The sequence below is a fragment of the Cebus imitator genome, unplaced genomic scaffold, assembly GCF_001604975.1.
Source record: "Cebus imitator isolate Cc_AM_T3 unplaced genomic scaffold, Cebus_imitator-1.0 Scaffold267, whole genome shotgun sequence".
Classification (NCBI taxonomy): domain Eukaryota; kingdom Metazoa; phylum Chordata; class Mammalia; order Primates; family Cebidae; genus Cebus; species Cebus imitator.
This window is the reverse complement of record NW_016107582.1, coordinates 3,133,902-3,147,400: the sequence shown is the minus strand read 5'-3', so window position 1 is coordinate 3,147,400 and position 13,499 is coordinate 3,133,902. Positions and strand designations below refer to the sequence as shown.

Here is a 13,499-nt window from a genome sequence, read left to right as displayed (position 1 = left end):
CCGGCGAAAAATTTATCTTTAAATGCCAGAACTATCACAAGACAAACTATGAACAACTCAAATTGTATAACACTGTCTTTTGTGGATCCCAGAAAACAAGCATTTGAGACTCAACATGAATGAGTAAATGCTCCAATACCGTGCACACAGATCAACATAATTGAGAACAGATGTTTTATACTCATCTGCATTTCTTTTAAAAACCAAGAAAGTCAAATGTTTAGTAACTTTTGAGAAACTATTTCTAGTGCAGGATTGATTAATAAAGGATTGCTTAAAGAAAACTATTTCGTACTGCATTGAATAAAGCTAAAATGCAAACTCATTACAATAAATGATCATTAAGTATTGATTTAGATTTCAGGATGCACAACAAATTTTTTTTTAAGTCTAAAACCTTTCTTTCAGTTAAAAAAAATTGTCGTCTATATTTCTACAATTCATTTGAGTCAAGTTCTGTTTTCTCAAACACCACAGTTAACATTCTAGAATATGTAATATGAATTCATGTACTCTCTGTATTTTAAAGGGTATTTCTTATAAAATTCCAATTAGCACTGTCCTCCTACTAGAGGGAAAAGGAACCAAATAAAACCGTAGGGTTTCATTTGGTACTTAAGAGCCCAGTAATACCCTTTGGGAAACACATGCTTTGGTGCTTAGAATTTCAAGAAAATCAAAATTGCTTACATGCAATAGCTAATTGTAGCCTACCACAAAAAAACAGGGGGTTTTATGCATTTAGAATTGTTCACATGAAGCCCTGAAGTACCTGTCTTTCATTTAGGCAACAGACAGCCTCCCCTGATTTTGTATAGTCTTTGTCACCATCTTCCCCAGTGCCCCAAATTCAAAATAGTCTGACTAACAATCTTGTCTGGAGATACAGTCAATTTAATAAGATTTATTATGATACAGACTGTGCAGATCATCAAATTTTGAAGCACTGTCATCTAGTGGAGTTTCACTTGCATTGCCCAGGTCTCCATTTTCATGTGCGTCTGTTACTGCCTTCTTATTAAATCCTTGTAATACTTTGACATCCCCGCTTGTGTCTTTGCAACTAGCACCAGGATTACCACCTCCTTCTAACTCATCAAGGTACAAACGGTAACGATGTCCACTCTCATCTTCATACTCTATGTTTTCATCATCAGAATCCACTTCAGGGGCCACATAAACTACTTCAAATTCAATCTCTCTTCTCTGCTGGGAAAGAATGGTTACAGCTTCTTTATGCTTTGTATCCCTTAGGTTAACTCCATTGACTGCCAAAATAGCATCCCCAACATGCAGCCTTCCACATCTATCAGCAGGTTGCCCCGGATGGATCTCAGAGATGAGGACTGGAACACCATGTTATTTCCCACCTGTAATCGAAATGCCAAGGCCTTCATCATCTTCCTTAAGGAGGAGAACTTTTCTAATTGGACCAACACCTTGGCTTTTCTTTAGGGACTCTTGATCATGGCCTGGTGGTGCTTGCAATGGTTGTTTCAAGTCATTACGGCCTCTGCAGGCTCTGATCACAGTTTTGGGACGATGCAAATGTATTTCAGCTTCCAGTTGGTTCCAACGCTTATCATGAGCAGGTCCCTTCATATCTTGTCCTGGCAATTGTATTTGTTGGACTCTTCCTGCCAGTTCCTTATCCAAGTACTTGGCAGCCAGTCTTGCCCCATATACTTCAGCCTGGAGAACATCTATATGTCTACGAAGGGCTTCATTCTCTTTTCTCAACAATTTTACTTCAGCTTCAAGTTGCGCTTCTTTCATTTTTTCTTTTTTATTTGCCTCAAGCTCTCTTTCCAATTTTGCCTTAATGGTACCAGAGTCAACACTTTGACCAGTTTTAGCATGAAGCTGAAGCTGAATAGAGTGCAACTGTAAAAGTTGATCATGTACTTCTTTCTCCAAAACAACTTTCTCTGCTTGGGTTTCTGTCAGTTCAGACTTCAGGTCCACCAACTGTGCCTCCAGCTTGTGGTTGATTTGAGACACAGTCTGGGCTTTGTGGCAAAGCTGTGCAAAGCAGGAGCTCAGGCTGGTCATCTTCTGCCGCCCCTCATAAGAAATGTCTGCCTGGTCGGGATCGATCTCGCCCAGGAGCAGATCCACATCCACAAATGCTTTGTCGAATTCCTTCTCCAGCACCTCCAGCCACCGGAACATGAATACCCCGCCGAGGGAGACACCCACGGAGCAGGAGGCGCCCCCTGGGCCCCCTCCGGCTGCTGCTGGGCATGGGCCGCCCGCCGACATGGCGCCGTCAAGGGCCTCTCCCGACTGCTGAAGACCCTCGCCGCCCACCCTGCACGAGGGGAACTGCTGGGACTGACGGGACCCCCACGCGCGCACTGACGCTCCGTCACCTCCCTTCACCTCGCGCTGGTAACGCCAGCTACAGAACCCCCGAACCCCAAGAGTAACGAGGATGAGGCTGAGGCGGCAGCGGCGGCAACACACGGAAGCCTTGGTCCGTCCCACCTCCCAGCCCGCCCCCGCTGCCATGTTGGACCTTTTCTGAAAATGTGGGTCTATGGTAGAAAAATAGTCTGGTTAAAGGGCAAAATCAGCTTGGCACAGTGGCTCACATCTCTAATCACAGCACTTTGGGAGGCCAAGGTGGGCAGATCGCCTGCGATCAGGAGTTTGAGACCAGCCTGCCCAACATGGTAGAACTCCGTCTCTACTAAAAATACAAAAATTAGCTGAGCATGGTGGTGGGCACTTGTAATCCCAGCTACTTGGGAGGTAGCTTGAACCAGGAGGAGAACTGCTTGAATCCAAGAGGCAGAGGTTGCAGTGAGCCAAGATTGCACCATTGCACCCCAGCCTGGGCAACAAGAGCAGGCTCCATCTTATTCATTCATTCATTCACTCATAAATAAATGAACAAACAAACTGGGCAAAATTATGCATTATTCCAGGGTACGTAAGTTTGAAAACTGGTTTAAGATGGAAATAAAATTAATATAGGAAAAACATCAATATAAAAATCAAATTTGGGCCAGGCACAGGGGGTTATGACCATAATTCCAACACTTAGGGAGGCTGAAGCAGGAGGATCTCTTGAGGCCAAGAGTTAAAGACTAGCCTCTGCAACCTAGAAAGATCAAACCGTTTGTCTTTTCTTTTAGTACAGACAGGGTCTTGCTAGTCCTAGACTGGTCTAGAACTCCTGGGTTCAAGCAATCTTCCTACCTTGGCCTCCCAAAGTACTGGGATTACAGGAGTAAGACACTGCACCCCGTTTCATCTCTATTTTTTATAAAATAAAAAATTTTTAAATGTTTAACAAAAGAAAATCAAATTTGTTTTACCTGTTGGCTAGATCATGTAGAGCTCCCAAGGTATCACTGTCTCCTCTACAACCATTTTCTTGATTATGTTGCTTATGTGTATCTAAAGAAATTTAAAAATTGATTACTCTTTATGTTTGTACATTCTAATATTCAAGGATCTCTTGAAATTCTAGAACAACTTCTATATAGAAGAAAACAAAAAAATCAAAATAATATGCACACTAATAGGAAAAGATAGTTTTCTATTGATAAGTGTAAAGTGATGACCAGAAAAGTAATAAGACAATATCTAGCTCTCATAAAAGAAATGATGGCTAATACTAAAACAAGTTTTAGTATTCTTGAATACTAAACAAGTTTTAGTATTTAGTATTCTTCAAGGAGTAAGAATCCATAGTTCCCCAGTGTTATATGCCTCATGTTTATATACACAGATCATGCGATTATCAAAAAAAACAGCAAGGCCAAAAAGTTACAGTCTTAGCATATTTCAGTGCACATTTATGACATCGGTCAACTTATATATTTATTTTTCAACCTATGACTGAATAACTGAATAACTACATGCTACTAACATACTAATGATGGGAAAGAAATAAAAGATGGAGACCATGCCTCCAAAGAGTCAGCCTAGGAAAAGATAGTGATGAGTCAAGTGTTATGTTATACAGTACTATGACAGAAGTATACACAGAATTTAACGAGGCAGAGGAGAGACATCCAGCCCAGACTGGGGATGGGAAGAAGGCATGAAAGTACTGAAAGAATGACGTACAAGTTGCTATGCTGAAGCACAGGGTATATCCAGTGGAAGCATGCTGGGAAATAAGATTGGTGAAGAAAGCCATGGCTGGATTACAGAAGATCTGACAGTCCAAGGGCTCAACCTTTTTCAACATGTTACCTTCTGAAAGGCTTTCCCCATTTTTATATGTCCAAAGTGAAACAGAAGCCACAATGAAAGAGGATGACACCATAAAAAACAGGCAGTTATAGAAAAGAAGTAAGTATGGCTTACAGAGGTAAAAAGTATGTACCTATGACTACTAACTACTAAACAGGCCAAAAAGCAGATTAAACATAACTGAAAGATAATCAGTGCGTTATAAGAGAGATCTAAAGAAAATACCTAGAAAGAAGCCATGAGATACAAAAAAAATTATAAATATAAATGAGAAGTTAAAAGAAATTAAAGACAGAAGTCCCAACAACAGGAGTTTTGGAAGGAAAGGAACAAAAGAATATGAGACAAAGTAATATTATAAGAGATATTGGTGAATACGTTTCTAAAACTGAAGAAAGTTAAGAGCTTTCAGAATAAATAAGCACACACAAACCACAAATAGGCAAATTCTTTTCTCAAATTTTTTTTTTTTTTTGTGAGACAGGGTCTTGCTTTGTCACCCAGGCTGAGTGCAGTGGCACAATCATGGCTCACTGCAACCTCAACTTCCTGGGCTCAAGCCAACCTCCCATCTCAGCCTCCCAAGTAAATGGGACCACAGGTTTGTGACACCATGCCCAGCTAATTTTTTGTATTTTTTTGTAGAGACAGGATCTCATTACATTGCCCAGGTTGGTCTCCCAGGCTCAAGTAATCCTTCTTCCTCCGCTTCCCAAAGTAGTGGGATTACAGGCATGAGCCACCATGCCCAGCCAAAGAAAAGCCTTAAAAGCAACCAGAAATCAAAAATTAACTAACTACAAATGGGCTGAGCCCAGTGGCTCATGCCTGTAATCCCAGCACTTTGGGAGGCCAAGGTAGGCAGATCACATGAGGTCAGGAGTTTGAGACCAGCCTTGCCAACATGGTAAAACTCCATCTTTACTAAAAATATATAAATTGGCCAGGCATGGTGGCACACACCTGTAATCCCAGCTACTTGGAAGCCTGAGGTAGGGGAAGCATTTGAATCCAGGAGGCAGAGGTTGCAGTGAGCAGAGACTGTGCTCTTGCACTCCAGCCTGGGCAACAATAGCAAAAACTCCCTCCCAAAAAAAAAAAAAAAAATTACGAATAGGCCAGGCGCAGTGGTTTATGCCTGTAATCCCAGCACTTTGAAAGGCCAAGGCAGGCAGATCACTTGAGGTCAGCAGTTCAAGACCAGCCTGGTCAAGGTGGTGAAGCCCCGTCTCTATTAAAAATACAAAAATTTGCAAGGTGTGGTGGCGCATGCCTGGAATCCCAGCTACACAGTTAGCTCAGGCAGAATTGCTTGAACCGGAGAGGCAAAGGTTGTAGTGAGCTGAGATCACAACATTACATCTAAGTACAAATGAACGACAATTAGACCAACAGCAGACAGACTCAGAAACAACAAAAAACAATGAGATCATATCATCAAAGTCCAAAAGAGAAATAAGTGTCAACCTAGAATTCTATATCCAACCAAACTATCATTCAACAATGAGTGAAAATGAAGACATTTTCACAAAAAGACTGAGAATTTTACTATTCAGAGTCCAAGAATTAAGCATATGCTTTGAGATACACTTCTCAAAAGGAGAAAAACAAAAGAATAGACCAAAAAAGTCATTAATCATGTTGGTCAATTTAAACAAAGTAAACAGTAAGAACAATTTCTATCAATGTCATTCAAAAAAAGGAGAGGCATTATTCTAGAGTAAAAGTTACTAAGAGAATAAACAATCACATGTAATGAACTAACCTTCCTTGGATCCTGGTTTGAAAAATACAAACATTAACATGGGACCTTTTGGAATTTGTAAGAAAAATTTCATTTATAAATTTTAAAAAAGAGAAAGAAAAATGTTATGTATAGTCTATAAGCCTATATATGTAATAAAATTATTTTATAAACATAATCAGAACAAAGATTATATTCAGAATAGTGAAATCAGTAAGGAAGTTGAAGAAAGGTGGATATCCAAGGATTAACTACATATGTACATTTTTTAAAAATCTAAAGTGAAGATTGCAAAACTTTGCCAAAAAGTGGTGTTTAATAAACAAGTATGTATATTATTCTCTATACTTTTCAATATGCTAAAATACAATTTTTAAAAACATTTTTAATNCACACACACACACAAATTAGTTGGGTGTGGTGGCACACACCTACACTCCCAGCTACATGAGAGGCTGAGCGGCAAGGATCACCTGAGCCTGGGGTGGTGAAGGCTACAGTGAGCTGTGATTGTGCCCCTGTACTCCAGCTTGGGCAAGAGTGAGACCCTGTCTCAAAAAAAAAAAAGAAAAAGAAAAAGTTCTGGAATCAGATAGTGATAATGACTAAACAGCACTGTAAATATACTAAATGCCGCTGAGTTATACACTTTGCAATAACTGAAATAGTGAATTTTATATTACATGCATTTCACCACAATAAAAAAATGGAGAAAAAAAGACAAAGAACATAAATATTATCATAATGGGAAAGAATGACAAGAAGGAAGTTTAAAAGAGAAAAAGATAAATAACCAACCTGGAAGTGAAGCAGGATACTGACAAAGAATACTCTTTGCATACACTTCTTCTGAAGCAGGATCAAATGAAAGGGGAGACATTGGTGGTAAAAGATCTACAGACTTAAAACAGAAATTCACAATTTTGAAGTAAACATATTTGCTAACTACAATAACAACGCTGAGTTAATCTATAAATAAATCTATAATCATTTCTCCCTAAGACAGACAATTACCAAGCATACATCAGATAACTTTATTTATTTGTTTATTTATTTATTTATTTTTCTCAGAGACAGGTTCTTACTCCCTCATCCAGGCTAAAGTGCAGTGGCATTATCATAGCTCACTGCAGCCTCAATCTCCTGAGCTTAAGCAATCCTCCCACCTCCGCCTGTCGAGTAGCTAGGCCTACAGGGATACACCATAACACCCAGTTTTGGGGTTTTTTTTTTTGGTAGGGTTGGGGTCTCACTATGTTGTCCGGGCTGGTCTCCAATTCCTGGCCTCAAATGATCCTCCTGCCTCAGCTTCCCAAAACAGAGATTACATGTGTGAGCCACCACACCCAGCCCTGTAAAGTATTTTTAAAGCAGAGTATTAGGAGCAAGGGAGATTACTTAGTCCCTGAACTTCTCAAATGTCATAGTACCTCACATGAAGAGGAGTCCTGTTTTCTGACTGGGCATAACGGCTCATGCCTGTAATCCCAGCACTTTGGGAGGCAGATGTGGGTGGATTACCTGAAGTCAAGCATTCAAGACCAGCCTGGCCAACATGGTGAAACCCCATCTCTACTAAAAATACAAAATTAGCCAGGCATGGTAGCACATGCCTGTAATCCCATCTACCCAGGAGGCTGAGACAAAAGAACCGCTTGAACCCAGGCAGCTGCAGTGAGCTAAGATCACACCATTGCACTCTAGCCCAAGCAAAAAGAAAGAAAGGAAAATTATAGAATACACGTGAACTTTAGACTCAAATGCAAAGATGACATACATACAACATTTCTAGGTCATCTGTAACACAATAAATTCACAAATTACCATATATCAAACTATTCTCCAAAAGACAAACTGGCTGAGTGCAGTGGCTCATGCCTGTAATCCCACCACGTTGGGGAGGCCAAGGCAGGAAGATCACTTGAGCCCAGGAGTTTAAGACCAGCCTTGGCAATACAGGGAGACCTTGTCTACAAAATTAAAGAAAAATTTAGCCAGGCTTGGTGGTGTACACCTATAGTGCCAGGTACTCGAAAGGTTGAGGTAGGAGGATTGCTTGAGCCCAGAAGTTCAAGGTTACAACAAGTTATAATCATGCCACTATATTCCAGTCAGCTATGATCATGCCACTGTACTCCAGCCAACTATGATAGATTACTCTGCTCCAGCCTGGGCAACAGAGCAAGACACCGTCTCAAAAAAAAAAAAAAAAAAAAAAAAAGGTGGGCCAGGGGCAGGGGCAAGTCAATATTACTTACTGGAGTCCAACTTTTAATTAGACTGAAAGGAGACAAACCAAGAAATTCTTTCCACTTTTTATGCCATTCTCCCTGCTTTTCAACAACAGAATGTCTTACAGTTGTGAGATCATCTTTTATTCTATATCTATAATAGAAAAAAAAAAACTTTATTCAAAATATGAAGATACAAAGAAAGCATTGAGTAAAATTTAATAACAATAGCTGTAGAGAAGTGAAAGGAAAGAGAACTGCTGCAAGTTCAATCAATATACCACATACATATTAAACTCTCACAGGTGATATTCAGAACCTAAAATACCTTTCTCTCATTTTTTGTTTTTTGTTTTTTGAGACGAAGTCTCACCCTGTCACCCAAGCTGGAGTGCAATGGTGTGATCTTGGCTCACAGCAAGCTCCGCCTCCCAAGTTCAAGCAATTCTCCTGCCTCAGCCTCCAGAGTAGCTGGGATTACAGGCATGCACCACTATGCCTGGCTAATTTTGTATTTTTAGTAGAGACAGGGTTTTGCCATGCTGGATAGGCTGATTTCGAACTCCTGACCTCAAGTGATCCACCCGCCTCGGCCTCCCACAGTGCTGGGATTACAGGCATGAGTCACCACGCCCGGCCTTAAAAACATTTTTAAAGTAAATTTCGATGCAGTATATAAGGTACAGGAAGGCGGAAAAGGTTGTTTTACCACAAAAAATATAAAATAATGTTTAAGTACCCTAGCTCAGATCAAGGTATACTAGGAAAGAAAAAAGGACTCCCAAGAGTATAACTTCTAACTGGACTTCCTAAACAGACACATTTTCCCTCAGTATAAAAGTAAGTAAAGAAACCTCCAAATGGACATAAGAATTTCATGGATTCAAAGTGGTAAACTAAGCTGGACAAGAGTGCAAAAGCCCTTTCCCAGCTGAAACAAAAACATAAAAAACACAATGCCAAGAGCTCTGTTGACTAGTGGATCTGAAAAAAGACAGAGAGAGAGAAATAATAATTCAAAAATAAGATCAAAAAAGATAAAAACAAAACGAAGACCTTTCAGAAGAATTCTATCATAATTAAGGACTGTCTAAAGCTACCATGGAACCAGAATGCTCTATCTGAAGCTCGTCCTCGTTTATCAAACCATGAAGCCTTTTCTTTATTTTTTTAAAAAACAGAATCTCTTGTGCTCACTTCAGCTGTACATATACTAAAATTGGAACAATACAGAGAAGATTAGCATGGCCCCTGATCATGGATAATACTAATTTTTAATTTAAAAAAAATTTTTAAGTTAAAATTTAAGAGAAAGAGAGATAGGGTCTCACTCTTGCCCAGGCAGGAGCGTTGTGCAGTGGAGCAGTCATAGCTCCCTGCAGCCTTGAACTCCTGGGCTCAAACGATCCTCCCACCTCAGCCTCCTGAAAAGCTAGGACTAGAGGCACACACCACCATGCCTGGCTAATTTTTTATTTTTTGTAGAAAGTAGGTCTCACTATGTTGTCCAGGCTGGTCTCGAACTCCTGGGCTTAAGCAATCTTCCAGCCTCAGCTTCCCAAAGTGCTGGAATTATAGGTGTAAGTCACTATGCCCAGCCCCATGCAGACTTTTTTCTATGTTGTCTCTTCTGGTTGTACCTAAACTGAGCCTTGCTCTCTGGTCTACATTTTTTTCCAACCAGTGTACTCCCCAAATATACCTGACTCTCAAACCAATTATCTATCCCAGTGATTAAGTCCTGTGCTAACTGCTGTCATGACCTTTCGCCTGACTGAACTATAGCCTCCAACTATTACCTCCTCCAATTTAGCTATATAATTTGTTTTTCATTCATTCATTCATTCCTTCAATTATCTATCCATTTACTGAAACTAATTAAAATGTCTTGTACACAAGTACTATGCAACTGAGCAAAATGAATATTAAATATTGTGAAAATTATTTTAGGTATGATAATAGTGTGGTAGTTATTTAGGAAAATACTCATTTTTATGAAAATGTATGCTGAAACATTTTGAGTGAAGTGTCACAGTATCTAGAACTTATTTGGTTTAGCATATACACACATAGAAACACACATAAAGCAAATATGGTCAATGTTAATTGTTGAAACGGGGATAGATATTCGGGTTAATTATTATACTATTCTTTCATGTTAAAAAAATTGTGAGCTTCTACAAAAAACCTGTACAGATATTTATAGCAGCATTACTCATAACAGCCAAGAGGTGAAAACCACCCAAATGTTCATCAACAGATGAACGGATAAACGAAATGTGGTAGAGGCATACAATGGCGTGTATTCATAAAAAGGAATGCAATACTGACTGATATGTGCCACAACTTAGATGAACTTCGAAAACATTATGCTAAGTGAAAGAAGCCAGTCACAAAGTCTATATGTTATATGATTCCATCCATATGAAAATCCACACAGGGGGCTCTAGAGACAGAAAATATCTTTATAATTGCTTTGAACTGGAGAAGCGAAGAGGGATTTGGGGTGATAACTAAAGGGTAAGAGCTTTCTTTTCAAGGTGATGAAAATGTTTACAATTGTGATGATGGTTGCACATTATTTGTGAATTTAGCAAACACCAAGAAAATTATACATTTTCAATAGGTGAATTATATGTGAATTATATCTGAACAAATATGATTTTTAAAAATTGAAAGATGATACATGCTACAAGATGTATAAAACTTGAAAATACTGTACATGTGGTGCCTCATGCCTGTAATCCCAGTACTTTGGAAGGCCAAGAAAGGAAGATTGCTTGAAATCAGTTTGAGAAAACATTGTGCAAAATTAAAAACAGTGTAAGTGAAAGAAGCCAAAACAAAAGGCCTCGTATTGTATGACTTCATTTATATGAAATATCCAGAACAGGCAAATCCAGAGATAAGTATTTTACTCAGCCAGGCATGGTGGCTCACACCTGTAATCCCAGCATTTTGGGAGGCTGAAGCAGGCAGATCATTTGAGGTCAGGAGCTCAAGACCAGCATGGCCAACATAGTGAAACCCTGTCTCTACTAAAAATACAAAAAAAATTAACCTGGTATAGTGGCATATGCCTGTAATCCCAGCTACTCGGGAGGCTGAGGCAAGAGAATTGCTTGAACCCAAGGCAGAGGTTGCAGTAAGCCGAGATTGTGCCACTGTACTCCAGCCTGGGCGACAGAGCAAGACTCCATCTCAAAAAAGAAAAAAAAACAAGTACATTACTGGCTGCCAGGGACTAGAGGGAAAATGAAACTCACTGTTTAATGGGTTAGGGGGTTTTCTTTGAGATGATGAAAATAATCTGGGGGCTGGGCTCAGTGGCTCATGCCTATAATCCCAGCACTATGGGAGGCTGAGACAGGTCAATCATTTGAGCCCAGGAGTTCGAGACCAGCCTGGGCAACATTGCAAAATCCCATCTCTACAAAAAAATATAAAAATTAACTGGGTGTGGTGGTGTGTGCCTATAGTCCCAGCTACTTGGGAGTCCAAGGTGCAAGGATCACTTTAGCNATAATATTCCATTTATGTATTCATTCATTTATTTTTGAGACAGAGTCTCGCTCTGTCACTCACCCAGGCTGGCATGCAGTGGCGTGATCTCGGCTCACTGCAACCTCTGCTTCCTGGGTTCAGGCAATTCTCTTGCCTCAGCCTCCTGAGTAGCTGGGATTACAGGCACCCACCACCATGCCTTGTTAATTTTTGTATTTTTAGTAGAGATGAGGTTTTACCATATTGGCCAGACTGGTCTTGATCTCTCAACATGAGGTGATCACCGGCCTTGGCCTCCCAAAGTGCTGGAATTAGAGGCGTGAGCCACCACACCTGGCCACTCCATTATTTTTAAAATAGAATTTTTTCCTAGCTCTAAACTTGAGTAGGGTAGGACTTCCATTCCCACTCTTTGTCACTCCCACTGTCTAACCATTCATAGAAGCAGCCCCTATTTTCTATTCTTTCTGCTCAATTAAAAAATTTTTCAGCCAGGCACGGTGGCTCACGCCTGTAATCCCAGCACTTTGGGAGGCCGAGGCAGGTGGATCACGAGGTCAGGAGTTCAAGACCAGCCTGGCCAACATGGTGAAACCCTTTCTCTACTGCAAATACAAAAATTACCTGGGCATGGTGACACATGCCTGCAATCCAAGCTACTCAGGAGGTTGAGGCAGGAAAACTACTTGAACCGGGATCCAGGAGGCGGAGGTTGCAGTGAGCCAGGACTGTGCCACTGCACTCCAGCCTGGGCTACAGAGCAAGACTTCACCTCAAAAGAAAAAAAACTTTTCTAAAACCTCGTTTAATGATTAGACCCAACAAATGGAAACTACAGAAAATCTAAAATTATTTCATAAAAAAATTATCATTTGGAGCAAATCATTTATTCCATTAATTTTGCTTTTCCTTTCTGCTTCATGTGTATCTCCAAGAGTTGATTAAATAAGGTTTTTGAGTACTAGTAGAATTCTCATGCTTATATACCAAAGCTGAAGAGCTACTAAAGTTATACAAGATATTTGCTGAGAAAACCACCCTACTCCTCCCACAGTAAAACAGCAGATCTTTCTAGTGTACCTCATATGCTTCAGATCTGATAATCTTTCCTTCTGAAATTTGGTCTCTTTTTCAAGGTAGTGAAGGTCTACTGTCAATCCTGCTTGGTCAGACTGACAACTTTCGTATTTCATGATTTTCAAGACTTCATTCAATAATTGAATAACTGTTAAGAGGTTTAATTTTCCAGCCTCATAAACATTTCCTATGTGCAACTAAAAAATCAGGAGAAAAAAGTAGTGAACTATAAGTTGATACAATAATAAACTATTCCATAAATACATTTAGGCTTTTTACGATTAAAGTTTACCTTAAAAAAGAGAGAAAAAAAAAATCAAATACCCCCAAACATAAAATGACTTAAATAATTTTGGTCCAATGAAAACTACTGTGAAAGAACTAACAGGCCTTGCTACATTTTTATATTATGTAAAAGGTTGAAAACTAGAATAAAAGAAATGTTAGCCAGGCGCAGTGGCTCACACCTATAAGCCCAGCACTTTTGGAGGCCGAGGAGGGTGGATCACCTGAGGTCAGGAGTTCAAGACCAGCCTGGCCAACATGGTGAAACTTGGTCTCTACTAAAAATACACAAATTAAGCGGGCATGGTGGCCAGTGCCTATAATCCCAGCTACTCAGGAAGCTGAGACAGAAGAATTGCTTGAACCTGGGAGGTGGAGGCTGCAGTGAGCTGAGATGGCACCACTGCACTCCAGCCTAGGCAACAAAGAGCAAAACTCCATCTAAAAAA

General features: G+C 39.9%; 2 protein-coding genes and 1 non-coding gene across 3 annotated transcripts in view; 1 reads left to right on the top strand and 2 right to left on the bottom strand.

The window, feature by feature from the left end:
- The window catches only part of HAUS6 (HAUS augmin like complex subunit 6), a 57,145-nt gene that overhangs the window by 18,073 nt on the left and 25,573 nt on the right, over positions 1-13,499 (bottom strand). The window contains 4 exon segments of the mRNA XM_017500661.2: positions 3,324-3,405; positions 6,752-6,854; positions 8,212-8,338; positions 12,769-12,991. Of these exon segments, the coding sequence (XP_017356150.1) occupies positions 3,324-3,405; positions 6,752-6,854; positions 8,212-8,338; positions 12,769-12,991 (535 nt within the window).
- On the bottom strand, positions 6-2,528 carry LOC108284018 (Golgi-associated PDZ and coiled-coil motif-containing protein-like). Its single transcript, XM_037728530.1, has one exon. It carries the CDS (start codon positions 2,509-2,511, stop codon positions 1,360-1,362), a length of 1,152 nt encoding a protein of 383 aa, XP_037584458.1. The 5' UTR covers positions 2,512-2,528; the 3' UTR covers positions 6-1,359.
- Positions 9,376-9,478, top strand: LOC119467228. The gene has a single exon (XR_005195768.1). It is a non-coding gene; the product is annotated as a U6 spliceosomal RNA (small nuclear RNA).

What these genes read in the sequence shown, in the direction of transcription:
- LOC108284018 (XM_037728530.1), bottom strand. Translation starts at nt 2,511, where the DNA reads ATGGCAGCGGGGGCGGGCTGGGAGGTGGGACGGACCAAGGCTTCCGTG.